At 40.9% G+C, this 13,581-nt stretch overlaps 1 protein-coding gene across 2 annotated transcripts; it reads left to right on the top strand.

Moving 5' to 3' along the window:
* The first annotated feature begins 418 nt into the window (after window positions 1–418).
* Window positions 419–2,518, top strand: LOC132520900 (heterogeneous nuclear ribonucleoprotein H-like). Of its 2 annotated transcripts, none has more exons than XM_060149734.1 (2): window positions 419–1,165; window positions 1,259–2,518. In XM_060149734.1, exons 1-2 carry the CDS (start codon window positions 451–453, stop codon window positions 1,768–1,770), a joined length of 1,227 nt encoding a protein of 408 aa, XP_060005717.1. In that variant the 5' UTR covers window positions 419–450; the 3' UTR covers window positions 1,771–2,518. The 2 variants fall into 2 exon arrangements, with proteins under 2 accessions (XP_060005717.1, XP_060005718.1); XM_060149735.1 differs by having other exon boundaries at window positions 419–1,719; window positions 1,770–2,518.
* The last annotated feature ends 11,063 nt before the right edge of the window (window positions 2,519–13,581 follow it).

The following is a 13,581-nucleotide window of genomic DNA, read 5'->3' as shown; positions in this document are numbered from 1 at the left end:
ACCCTCGCCCTTCCCCACAAAGAAGGTGACCTGGCCTGAAACAATCCTCTGCTTTCTCTTGTTAATAGCCTCGTTGCCCCTCCCTCCTTCTACTTGTAAAAACCTTCTATTCTGTACAGCCCCTCAGAGTGCCCTTCTGTTTACTAGATGAGATGCTGCCCAATTCACGAACCATTGAATAAAGTCAATTAGATCTTCAAAATTACTCAGTTGAATTTTGTTTTTTAACACAGGGGTGGGGGGAATGATATAGCAAATATGGCAAAATATTAACAGTGGGAAAATCTAAGTAAAGAATATAGTTCTTTAGTATATTTCTTACAATGTTTCTGTAGGTTTGAACTTATTTCAAAATAAAAATTTAAACTTTAAGAATAAAGGGATTTTCGTCTCAGCCGCGCCGAAGTTGTGTGTGCAGGCTGTTTCGATGCCAGGACCCCCTAAGAGACGATGATGTTGGGCACCGAAGGCGGCGAGGGATTCGTGGTGAAGGTCCGGGGCTTGCCTTGGTCTTGTTCGGCCGACGAAGTGCAGCGGTTTTTTTCTGACTGCAAAATTCAAAATGGGGCTCAAGGTATTCGTTTCATCTACACCAGAGAAGGCAGACCGAGTGGCGAGGCTTTTGTTGAACTTGAATCAGAAGATGAAGTCAAATTGGCCCTGAAAAAAGACAGAGAAACTATGGGACACAGATATGTTGAAGTATTCAAGTCAAACAACGTTGAAATGGATTGGGTGTTGAAGCATACTGGTCCAAATAGTCCTGACACGGCCAATGATGGCTTTGTACGGCTTAGAGGACTCCCCTTTGGATGTAGCAAGGAAGAGATTGTTCAGTTCTTCTCAGGGTTGGAAATCGTGCCAAATGGGATAACATTGCCGGTGGACTTCCAGGGGAGGAGTACGGGGGAGGCCTTCGTGCAGTTTGCTTCACAGGAAATAGCTGAAAAGGCTCTAAAGAAACACAAGGAAAGAATAGGGCACAGGTATATCGAAATCTTTAAGAGCAGTCGAGCTGAAGTTAGAACTCACTATGATCCACCACGAAAACTTATGGCCATGCAGCGGCCAGGTCCCTATGACAGACCTGGGGCTGGCAGAGGGTATAACAGCATTGGAAGAGGAGCTGGCTTTGAAAGGATGAGGCGTGGTGCGTACGGTGGAGGTTATGGAGGCTATGATGATTATAATGGCTATAATGATGGCTATGGATTTGGGTCAGATAGATTTGGAAGAGACCTCAATTATTGTTTTTCAGGAATGTCAGATCACAGATACGGGGATGGTGGCTCTACTTTCCAGAGCACAACAGGACACTGTGTACACATGCGGGGATTACCTTACAGAGCTACTGAGAATGACATTTATAATTTTTTTTCACCACTCAACCCTGTGAGAGTACATATTGAAATTGGTCCCGATGGCAGAGTAACTGGTGAAGCAGATGTCGAGTTTGCAACTCATGAAGATGCTGTGGCAGCTATGTCAAAAGACAAAGCAAATATGCAACACAGATATGTAGAACTCTTCTTGAATTCTACAGCAGGAGCAAGCGGTGGTGCTTACGAACACAGATATGTAGAACTCTTCTTGAATTCTACAGCAGGAGCAAGCGGTGGTGCTTATGCAAACCAGTCCAGTTATGGCGGCCCAGCCAGCCAGCAGCTGAGTGGTGGTTATGGAGGCGGCTATGGTGGCCAGAGCAGCATGAGTGGATATGACCAAGTTTTACAGGAAAACTCCAGTGATTTTCAATCAAACATTGCATAGGCAGCCAAGGAACAGTGAACAGCAGCTACTACAGTAGTGGAAGCCGAGCATCTATGGGAGTGAACGGAATGGGAGGGATGTCTAGCATGTCCAGTATGAGTGGTGGATGGGGAATGTAATTGATCCTGATCACTGACTCTTGGTCAACATTTTTTACAAAACTTAAGTTTTAACAGTTTTGCAATACAAACTTGTGGTTTATGCTTACTCTTAAGTGGAAATCAGGATTGTTTTAAAGACTTAAGGTTCAGTATTTTTGAACACAAACATTCATTTAGGATGTAACTAGGTTGAGTAATCTGTTACTGTTAAATAATTTTCAGCTTTTCTCAAGTTAGTTATATTGTAGGATGTACTTAAGCAGTAGGTGTATTTAGGTTAAAGCAGTTGAATTATGTTAAATGTTGCTTACACCACATTACATTGAACACTGTTTGGATGCATTGTTGAAAGACATGCTTTTTTGTGAAACTCAATATAGGAGCTGTGTCTACAATTAAAAGTGAAACATTTGGCATGTTTGTTAATTCTAGTTTCATTTAATAACCTCTATGGCACGTAAGTTTAAGCTTTTTTTTTTAAGTTAATGGGGAAAATTTGAGACGCAATACCAATACTTTAGGATTTTGGTCTTGGTGTTTGTTTGAAATTCTGAGGCCTTGATTTAAATCTTTTCATTGTATTGTGATTTTCCTTTTAGGTGTATTGCGCTAAGTGAAACTTGTTGAATAAATCTTCCTTTTAAAAACTGCAAAAAAAAAAAAAAAGAATAAAGGAATAAGAAAGTATTGTGAACAATATTATACCAGTAAAATTTTAAATATAAATAAATGAATAAATTTCCAGAAAAATCTAACCTGATAAAACTGACTCAGCTGAAAATTTAAATAGATTTATAATCATTAAAGAAACTCAGGCAGTAGTTTAAAATTTTCTCCACAGTTAAACACCAGCCAGACTAGATGGATTTACAGGTGAGTTCCACCAACCTTTCAAGGAACAAATATTTCAAACTCCCATTTTTATTCTTTGAAGCTATTATAACCTTGACATCAAAAGCACACATTGATACAAAAGACCATGAATAGACAAAGCAATCCTGAGAAAGAAAAACAGAGTTGGAGGAATCAGGCTCCCTGGCTTCAGACTATACTAGAAAGCTACAGTCATCAACACAATATGGTACTGGCACAAAAACAGAAATCTAGATCAATGGAACAGGATAGAAAGTCCAGAGATAAACCCATGCACTTATGGTCACCTAATCTATGACAAAGGAGGCAAGAAATACAATGGAGAAAAGACAGTCTCTTCAATAAGTGGTGCTGGGAAAACTGGACAGCTACACGTAAAAGAATGAAATTAGAACACACCCTAACACCACACACAAAAATTAACTCAAAATAGATTAAAGACCTAAACGTAAGGCTGGATACTATAAAACTTTTAGAGGAAAACATAGGAAGAACACTCTCTGACATAAATCACAGCAAGATCTTTTTTGATCCACCTCCTAGAATAATGAAAATAAAAGCGAAAGTAAACGAATAGGACCTAATTAAACTTAAAAGCTTTTGCACAGCAAAGGAAACATAAACAAAATGAAAAGAAAACCCTCAGAATGGGAGAAAATATTTGCAAATGAAGCAACTGACAAGGGATTAATCTCCAAAATATACAAATAGCTCATACAGCTCAATATGAAAATAACAAACAACCCAATCAAAAAATGGGTAGAAGAGCCGGAAGGGGCGGGGCCACCGACCGAGGCCCCGGGAGGCCTGGGGATGCCGGTGGCATGGCGGAGGCCCGGCATGTGGGGCACGGAAATGAGGCTTCGGCCCCAGGCCTGGCTCCAGGCTGTGAGCTGGCATAGCTGCCCTGCTCGCTGGACGAGGCCACCAGGACCCAGGCCACCAGGAGCTCACTGTCCTCCATTTTGGAAAGTCCTGGACCAGATGACCTAATGACAGGTTCTCCAGAAGTCAAACCATCTTCCTGTCCGAGGCAACAAGGGCCCCAGGGAAGGAGGCTGCACAGGAGCCCTCGGCGTCCCATCCACCGTCTGAGCGACGCTGGAACAGCCTCTGCTCCTCTCTGAGCCCCACGCACCCAGCTCCACTACAGGGTGAGCTAGGCATGAGGACCACATTTCTCAAGTTTTCCCCCAGAAGGGCTGTCCCCCAGGAACGGGGTCTCAGAGCTCATGCAGGTGCAGCCGCCCTGGAGGGTCCACGTCCCGAGGGAAAGTCCGCTGAGGCATTTTTATGCCTTCCTCCATCCCTTTCCTCCTAAGAGGCCCAGCCAGCGGAGATGTTCTGAACTGGGCGGATGTTACTGGGACCCCTGGGCTATGACACACGCTTCTTTAAAAGGATTTCCCCAAGAAGCTGCCTTTCAGGTGATCCCCCATCACACCTGCAGTCTCTCTACCCACCTTGAGGACCAGGCTGAAGCGAGGCCCTGGGAGAGGCCCCCGGGAGAGACATGGTGGGTCTTCTGGTCCTGGAAAATGAGGCCTGTTTTTGTTTCCCCTGAGGTCAGTGGTGTCCTCCATCCTTAAGCTCCTGTCACAGTGTTGGAAAGAAAAACCGATCCGACAAACAACATTTACTACTAGGAAACTGCGCAAAGACTCAGGCCTCTGCTTTCCCTGTGCTCACAGCCGAGTGTCTGGGTTTTCCTAAAAACCTCCCCCTACCTAGTTTCTCTGTGCATATATCACTGCATTTTGGACACTTGGCTGTTAAAATTGTCTACAAGCCTCTTTGGCATTGGATAAAAGTATCTGCATAAGTAAAAAGAAGCCACCAAAAAAAAAGTGGGCAGAAGATCTAAATAGACATTTCTCCAAAGAAGACATACAGATGGTTAAAAAGCACATGAAAAGATGCTCAACATCCCTAATTATTAAAACTACAATGAGGTATCACCTCACACTGGTCAGAATGGCCATCATCAAAAAGTCTACAAACAATAAATGCTGGAGAGGGTGTGAAGGAAAGGGAACCCTCCTACACTATTGGTGGGAATGCAAACTGGTACAGCCACTATGGAGAACAGTATGGAGGTTCCTTAAAAAACTAAAAATAGAGCTACCATATGATCCAGCAATCCCACTCCTGGGCATATATCTGGAGGAAACCATAAGTGGAAAAGATACATGCACCCCAATGTTCATTGAAGCACTATTCACAATAGCCAGGACATGGAAGCAACCTAAATGTCCATCAACAGAGGAATGGATAAAGAAGATGTGGTACATATATATAATGGAATATTACTCAGCCATAAAAAAGAACAAAATAATGCCATTTGCAGCAACATGGATGGACCTAGAGATTCTCATATAAATGAAGTAAGTCAGACGAAGACAAATATCATATGATATCACTTATATGTGGAATCTAAAAAAAGGCTACAAATGAACTTATCTACAAAACCAAAATAGAGTTACAGATGTAGAAAATAAACTTATGGTTACTGGAGGGTAAGGGGGATGTAGGGATAAATTGGAAGATTGGGACTGACATATACACACTACTATATATAAAACAGATAACTAATAAGGACCTACAGTATAGCACAGGGAACTCTACTCAATACTCTGTAATGGCCTATAAGGGAAAAGAATCTAAAAAAGAGTGGATACATGTATTTGTATAACAGATTCACTTTGCTGTATACCTGAAACTAACCAACATTGTAAATCAATTATATCCCAATTAAAAACATTTTTAAAAGCATACACTGATAAAATAATCAAGGTTAACATAGATAAAAAATCATAAATAAAATATGGGCGAACTGAATCCAGCAACCCATGAAAAATATATTCATTACCAAGTTGAGTTTATCCTAGGAATTCAAAGTGTGCTTAATGTTAAAAAGGCATTAATGTACTCAATTAAATTTACACATTAAAGAAAAAATACATTTACATATTCAAAACTGAATAAGCAATTCCTATATAATCAAGGATCTGGCTGGCCATTGTCTCCCATTCCTGGGAGTCAGCCTCCCTGAGAATTTCCTGAGTGCTAGGAATGTCTTTATTATTCATGACGGCTCTTCAGACCACCCCAGAGCTTATGCTAACATGACTCTTGGTGGCATAGGGGAGCAAACTTTGTTGCCCCAAAATATGTCTCTTGGGCATGAGGATTCATTTGGCTGATTGTTTTTAAAAAACAGAAGACTCAGGAAGTTTGTCTTGTCACCACCCTTTGAACTGCCTGAAGGAATTTGGATAAAGGGCCTGTTCCCGGAATAGAGCCATCGCCAGAAATATTTACAAAGAATATGGGCTAGTTGTGATGGGGGAGACCCAGCAAGACCCCGAGATCAGAGTCCACTCTGTGTCCCATGGTCTCTGCATGGCCCAGCAAACATTTGTTTACCAAACATTTGCTTTTCCATATCCATGTGAATTCCCTTTCTCCCCTTTGAGGTCCCAAACTACTACCCCTAACATCCTCTTTTGTCTTTAGCTGAAGATGGTATTTAAGGTGAGGGCCTTGGTGAGTTACTCTGTTTTCTTGGGTCTCTCTCAGGTATACCTGTTATTAAACTTTTGTTTGATTTTCTCCTGTTAATCCACCTCATTGTCCATTTAATTCTTACACAAGTCAGAAGAACCTAGAAGGGTAGACGAAAATGTTTTCCTCCCTGACAGTGGGCCACTAGGTAGTTTATCTAAGGAAATGACTCAGTATGGGGGTTGGCTACCCAGAAAGAATAACCATGTGATTAGAGGGTTGAGGCTTTGTACCAGGTGATAGCAACCAGATCTCCAGGGAGGGGGGACTAGAGATTGAATTCAATCATATGGCTAATGATTCAATTAATCATGCCTACATAATGAAATCCCAATAAAAAAACAATAAAATGTATTGATACCTCGAGTGAGCTTCCCTGGTTGACAACACTGTACGCATATCAGTACACATCAGTGTGCTGGGAGGGTGACTTGTCCTGATGCCACAGGGAGAGGACACAGCAAGCTTCCCACTGGGGACCCTCCCAGACCTCACCCTACGCATCTCTTCTTCTGACTGGTTCTGACTTGTATCCCTTTTGCGATAATAAAACCGTAATTGCAACTATAGAACTTTCCTGAGCTTTGTGAGTCACTAGCAAATTATCAAACCTGTTTGGGTCGTGAGAACCCCCAAATCTATAGCCAGTTATTCAGAAGTGGGGGATCCCTGGAAACCCCCTAGCTTTGGCTGGTGTCTGAAGTGAGGCTAGTCTGTGGAGCACTGTGCTCTTAACCCATGAAGTCTGGCCTAACTCTTGGTGGTTAGTGTCAAAAGTCATTGCAGCAAAGAACAGATAAACCAAAACCTAATAATTAACGGTCATATAAAAGGGGGGGAAGAGAACAGATGGGCTGGGATAAGGTAGAAGCTAAAGTTCTCTGAATGTACTTTGTATTACGGTATTAAAAGGAATAAAACAGGACTAAAATAGGGTTGCTTATGCTAAGCTCCATGTCACCAAACCAAGACTTAACTTAATTACGAGTTTGACTCTACCAGAAATAGCGTCTTAAACCAGTCAATCAGAAATTGCCTATTCAGCACTAGTTAGGTAATCTGCCTGACAGACCCCTGTCATCCCCTAAAGGAAAGTAACCCTGCAATAACCAACCCACTTTTTTGACTAGTGTAACTTCTTTGTTCCTGCTCCCTTCTGCCTATAAAAGTCTTTCATTTTGTACAGCTTCTTGGAGCTCCTTTCTATCTGCTAGATGGGATGCTGCCTGATTCATGAATCACTGAATAAAGCCTATAAGATCTTCAAAATTTACTCAGTTGGATTTTCTTTTTTAACAATGGTTTGACTTTGGAATCATATAAATATTTTGCATAAATAAAACACAAAATTGAATCAAAAAATAAAAAGCAACCCCTGAAAATTAAAACTAAAACAAACAAAATAATCTAATTCTTTGTCAGTCTGGTAGCATAACTACACAGAATTATTTCAAGTGACTTTATTTTATTTATTTATTTATTTTTATTGAAGTATAGTTGACTTACAATATCATGTAAGTTTCAGGTGTGATCCTTTCTTTTCTTCCTTTCTTTTTTTTTTAAATATTTATTTATTTGCCTGCGCCGGGTCTTAATTGCTGCACTTGGGATCTTCGTTGCGGCAGGCAGGCTCTTAGCTGTGACGTGCATGTGGGATCTAGTTCCCGGACCAGCGATGGAACCTGGGCCCCCTGCCTTGGGAGTGCAGAGTCTTAACCACTGGACCCCCAGGGAAGTCCCTCAAGTGACTTTAAACACAGTATTTTGACTGTACACCCTAGTAGGATAGATCACAGGGTTAAAAAAAAAAAAGATCAAAAGGAATCAAAGCTGCATTCAACGGTCTTGTTGTCTGTTGTAATATTGGTATGGTTATTCTGAAAAGAGTAGAATCAATATATACCCCTAACCCCAAGATTATGGTGTATAAATATTATTACCCTTTAAAAGGAACCAGGGCTCTTTGGACAAATTTTGCCACATCTGGGGAAGGAAATATACAAAAAGATCCTGGTATATCTTGTCGTAACAGAAATCAAGGAACATGTCAAAGGCTACTGGGGGCATCTCAGCAGTACACTGGGACAGCTTGAAGAAGCTCCTGCTGGCCAAAGATGGGAAAATTTAAGCATTGAAAAGAATAATGAAGAATGAAATACTGCCATTTGCAGCAACATGGATGGACCTAGAGAACAGTATACTTAGTGAAGTCAGACAGAGAAAGACAAATACGATATCACTAATATGTGGAATCTAAAAACTAATACAAATGAATCTATCAATACATACAAAACAGACTCACAGACATAGAAAACAAACTTATGGTTACCAAGGGGGAAAGTGATGAGGGGAGGGATAAATCAGGGGTTTGGGATTAACATATACACACCACTATACATAAAACAGATAAGCAACAAGGATTTACTGTATAGCACAGGGAATTATATTCAGTATCTTATAATATTACCTACAATGGAAAATAATCTGAAAAAAATATGCATATGTATAACTGAATCACTTTGCTGTGTACCTAAAACTAACACAATATTGTAATTCAACTATACTTCAATTAAAAAATAACAATTATTATTTCAATAGATTGAAACACCAAATATATAAAAGTATACTTTAAAAAACACAACAAATAGGGCTTCCCTGGTGGTGCAGTGGTTGAGAATCTGCCTGCTAATGCAGGGGACACGGGTTCGAGCCCTGGTCTGGGAAGATCCCACATGCCGTGGAGCAACTAGGCCCGTGAGCCACAACTACTGAGCCTGCGCGTCTGGAGCCTGTGCTCCGCAACAAGCGAGGCCATGATAGTGAGAGGCCCGTGCACTGCGATGAAGAGTGGCCCCCGCTTGCCACAACTAGAGAAAGCCCTCACACAGAAACGAAGACCCAACACAGGCAAAAATAAATAAGTAAACAAATGTGGGGTTTAAAAACAAGAAAAAAGAATATTATTTAAAAAAACACACAACAAACATATAAAAATACATTGATTTGTAATGATAATTTTATAAAGCCATCATTGGATGTCTTTGGAGTTGCTAGGATGTCAACTCATTCTGAAATTGACACTTAAAAAGAATCCAGCATTTATCTTGCCTTTCCCATTCAGACTCTTTTTCACGGTAAACAAATAATTGATTAAATTCTTCTTTACAGAAAAATCACAAATGATAAATGTAGGAAGAGTTAATGACTTAGAAAATGACTATTTTGCAATCTCTAATGAAATCATAGCGATAATGATCAACAATGGCTACCAAAAGCATGGCGTGAAAGGTGAATGGGAGACTGTAATAGATGGGTTAGGCTGATGCCACCTGAACAAGTTGATTAGCATTAAGATCACTAAAGGTGAGACAATCGGATATTATGTATCTCCTGATGTGACGAAATAGGAAGTACACAGCACCACCTATAGAGATATTTTGCTAAATAAATATTTTAAAATTTTAAACATTTTTTAAAAAGAAAAGGAAGATCCTAACTCTAATCAAGTCTCTGCTTCTAATTATTAGTTTTCAGAAACACAAGGGATGGAATAACATGTAAATAACAGTTCAAAATTAAATCAGATAAAAACAGAAGGCAAGACACCCTATAGTACAAATGAATTAGTTTCTTCACCAAATAAATAGCATTTTTAAAAAGAAGAGAAAAAATTTACAGCCTAAAAGAGATTTAAGAAACACACTAACGAAATGAAATGTGTGCACCTTTTTGCATCCTGGTTCAAATAAACCAACAAAAAAAATTACAATAATTTGGAAAATCAGGAAAAACTGAACTCACACTGGATATTAGATGATATTAAAGAATTATTATTATGGGGTGGGGGAGTAATCATGGGTATTGTGGCTGTGCTTCTTAAAAGTCCTTATCTGGGCCTCTTGTCTTCCAAGATGGCCCACACTCTTGTCTATGGAGTGTGTATCTCCCTGAATAAAACTTCTTTCACTTTAATATGTCTTGCTCTTGAATTCTTGCCTGCATGAAGCCAAGACCCCACACTTGGCGGCCATCCCAGGGACTCAGACATGACTTGGGATGTGACCATCCTCTCGCACCCCACTCTCTTTCCTGCAACATCTTTCCTGGCACCCAATGCGGGGCCTCCAAGGCCATAATCTCGATCCGCCTGTTGGGCTATGGCTCCCCTCTGAAGGGTGGCTGGGACTTACCCTGAGCCATGTAGATTCAAGTAGCCCGTTAAGTGGCAGCTGACATCGCCTGCAGGATCTGGCAGAGACCAGTTCTCTGGCCGCGAAGAAGCGCACTGAGGCCAAGGCTTTTCCCCCTCAGTCTTTCTCATTCTCCTATTGCTCTCTCTGGACTTGAAAAGATCCACCCAGACGACCACCAAACATCCAAATTAAGACTGCGCGGCAAGTAATTGACAACCTGGTTGGGTCTAAAGGACTCCTGCCAGGGGGCTTATCTGGTGGCGCAGTTGAGAATCTGCCTGCCAATGCAGGGGACACGGGTTCGAGCCCTGGTCTGGGAGGATCCCACATGCCGCGGAGCAACTAGGCCCGTGAGCCACAGCTACTGAGCCTGCACATCTGGAGCCTGTGCTCCACAACAGGAGAGGCCGCGATAATGAGAGGCCCGCGCACCGTGATGAAGAGCGGCCCCCGCTTGCCACAACTAGAGAAAGCCCTCGCACAGAAACGAAGACCCAGCACAGCCAAAAATAAAAAAATAAAATAGATTTAAAAAAAAAAGTCCTTATCTGTTAGAGGTACACATTCCTGTACTTACAGATTAAATTACATGATGCCTGGGAATTACTTTCAAATACCCAAAAAAAGCAAAAAAAGTGGGGGAGGAGATGGTACAAGAATGGCAGGAAATTGATCACTGTTGAATTTGGATGATGGGTCATGAGGATTCATTATAACATTCTCTCTAATTTTGTGTACATTACATAATAAAAAGTTAAAGATAAACATATTATCACCTTAATAGTTGCAGAAAAGGTTCATTTGATCACGGTCAACAACCATTCATAATTGCTATTCTTAGCAAATTAGGAATAGAAGGGAATTTACTTGACTAAGTGTGCCTATCAAAACCTACAGCAAACATAGTTAACAATGAAACAAACATTTAAAAAAATCAGGAATAAAACAAGGATGCCCCTACTATTACCACTTCTCAGCACTGCTGAATCAGAGAACCTAATCAGTACAAAAATTCAAGAAAAAGAAATGAGAAACAAGGATTGGAAAAGAACAAATAACAGTTAATTTTCTCAAATGAAATGATTCTCTACCTAGAAAAACCCAAAGTGACAATAAACAAATTATTAGAATTATTCTCAGAATAACTAAGTTTAGCAAGGGAATGGTAAGGAAAACAAATGGTATTTACCCTCAGTGGGGAGAGAGAGGATTCAACAGAGATAGAACACAGGTAGCTTTCAAAAGCATTGGTAATGTTCTATTTCTTAAGATAGATGGTGGAGAGGAGGCTGTTTATTTTATTATACTACATACCTTATAGTGTGTGTGTGTGTGTGTGTGTGTGTGTGTGTGTGTGTGTACACGCACGTGGTTTTGTTTGTATGAAATGTCTTATAATAAAAAATTAAAAGCAAATGAAAAATAATGGATTCCCTATTTCTGGAATTCCTAAAGCATAAAACATATGGCCACGTCTGTCAGGGATGTTGTAGAGATAATTCTTGCTTTGGGAAAATTACAGTAACTTGCTCTTGAATGTCAGTTGCCATTTTCAAAATTTCTCTAATAGTTTTTATATCACCCAATTATTGCCATGTGGCAGTGTGAACTTGGGGTTGCCCATGCTAAAGGTTCAGAAATAGCCAAAACAAAACCTATGAATCACAGAAGTAGTAATTAGTAAAAAATATATATATATATTGTGCACAACATCAAAAAGACAGTTTGCAAACTGGGAGCCCTCAAGCCAAACCTGGAATGAGTTTCAAGGGTACAACGTTACAAAACAGCTCATATAGTGAGAAGGCAGTGTCTTCATGGTAACTGGTAATTAAGCTAAATTAATGACTAAGCTGGTTTTGTCTGCTCAGGGAAACTTCAAGACTGGTCCCCATTTGCTTTTGATTTTAACCCCAAATATTCAGATATTTACCAAAATTCTGGAAATAAAAAAAATTTAATGTACGCAACTATTTTGAAACACTGCATGGATCTACACTGTGAAGGCCAAACAGAAGACATCCATCTGTAGGCTCCTAGGCTATGACCTCTGTCTAGATGCATAATCTTAGGAGTAGCCTTCCACCCTGAGTCAGTAGGGTCATTCCCTTTTAGACGGGCCCTGAGTTCTCCAATACACCCCACAACTCCCCATTCTTCTCACACCCTGCCATCTTCATTCTTCTACACTGGCCCAGCAGGTAGCTGCGTTTGCAAACCTGTCTTCCGGAATCTACGGCATTCATGGGAATTACCTGTATTTCTCTCAATTCACCATCAGAGGGCAGGCATGGAAAACAAGAGGAGAAACCCATAGCTTTTGCTACTACTAGTACTTTCAGGGAAAGGAATCTAGGGATTCACCATGTGCATATGAATTCTCACCATGAAAACGTTACATGCTTATCTGAATTGAGAGGTATTCTGCAAACACAAGGTATGAGGCTGGGAATGTTCATGTCTTGCTAGAGCTGATCAAAATCAGCAGCCCCAGTCTAAAGTGGGGCCTCTCTATACAAATGCTGCCCTAAGGATCAGAGCTTGGCGTTATGCAAGCATGTGGCTCGGGACAACCAGGAACTTGGTTTATTTCAGAAATTCTTACAAATGAGTGAATGATTCAGTAAGCTTCCATCACACTTTTCTGCTGAACGTGTCCCTTGAAAATCTCTCCGGGTCTTCTCTCTTCATGTAGTAAATGAGGACTCTCTACGGGGCAAGGAGGGGACAAGCTAGTCTCTGTCACAAACAATGGCCAGTTACACGGCGTGTGGTGTGCTGGTAAATGCTTAGCAACCAGTTCTCAAAACAAACAAAAAAGCCAAAAACTCTGATTCATGGCATTGCCATTTCCATGGCGTAAATACTCCTACCTTGACCAACTTCAAGCTACCAACGTGGCGTCACTGAACATGGAGTTGGGAATAGAGGCACACAATGGGCTCTCAGCAGCCAGTACAAGTCAGCTTTACCACACCACTGACTCCCACCCACCCTCCACCTCCATTGCAAAGTTAACGCAACTGTGGAAGCAGGCCTACCCTAACATTTGCAGAGTTTAGCGTGAGGATATAAATGGA

The sequence above is a fragment of the Lagenorhynchus albirostris genome, chromosome 5, assembly GCF_949774975.1.
Source record: "Lagenorhynchus albirostris chromosome 5, mLagAlb1.1, whole genome shotgun sequence".
Lineage (NCBI taxonomy): Eukaryota > Metazoa > Chordata > Mammalia > Artiodactyla > Delphinidae > Lagenorhynchus > Lagenorhynchus albirostris.
Note: the sequence above shows the minus strand (reverse complement) of the source record. Positions and strands in the feature narration are given on the sequence as shown.

What these genes read in the sequence shown, in the direction of transcription:
- LOC132520900 (XM_060149735.1), top strand. Translation starts at nt 451, where the DNA reads ATGATGTTGGGCACCGAAGGCGGCGAGGGATTCGTGGTGAAGGTCCGG. An exon ending in AGAGCAGCATGAGTGGATAT is followed by an intron (nt 1,720 to 1,769) that starts GACCAAGTTTTA and finishes AAACATTGCATA; the next exon opens with GGCAGCCAAGGAACAGTGAA.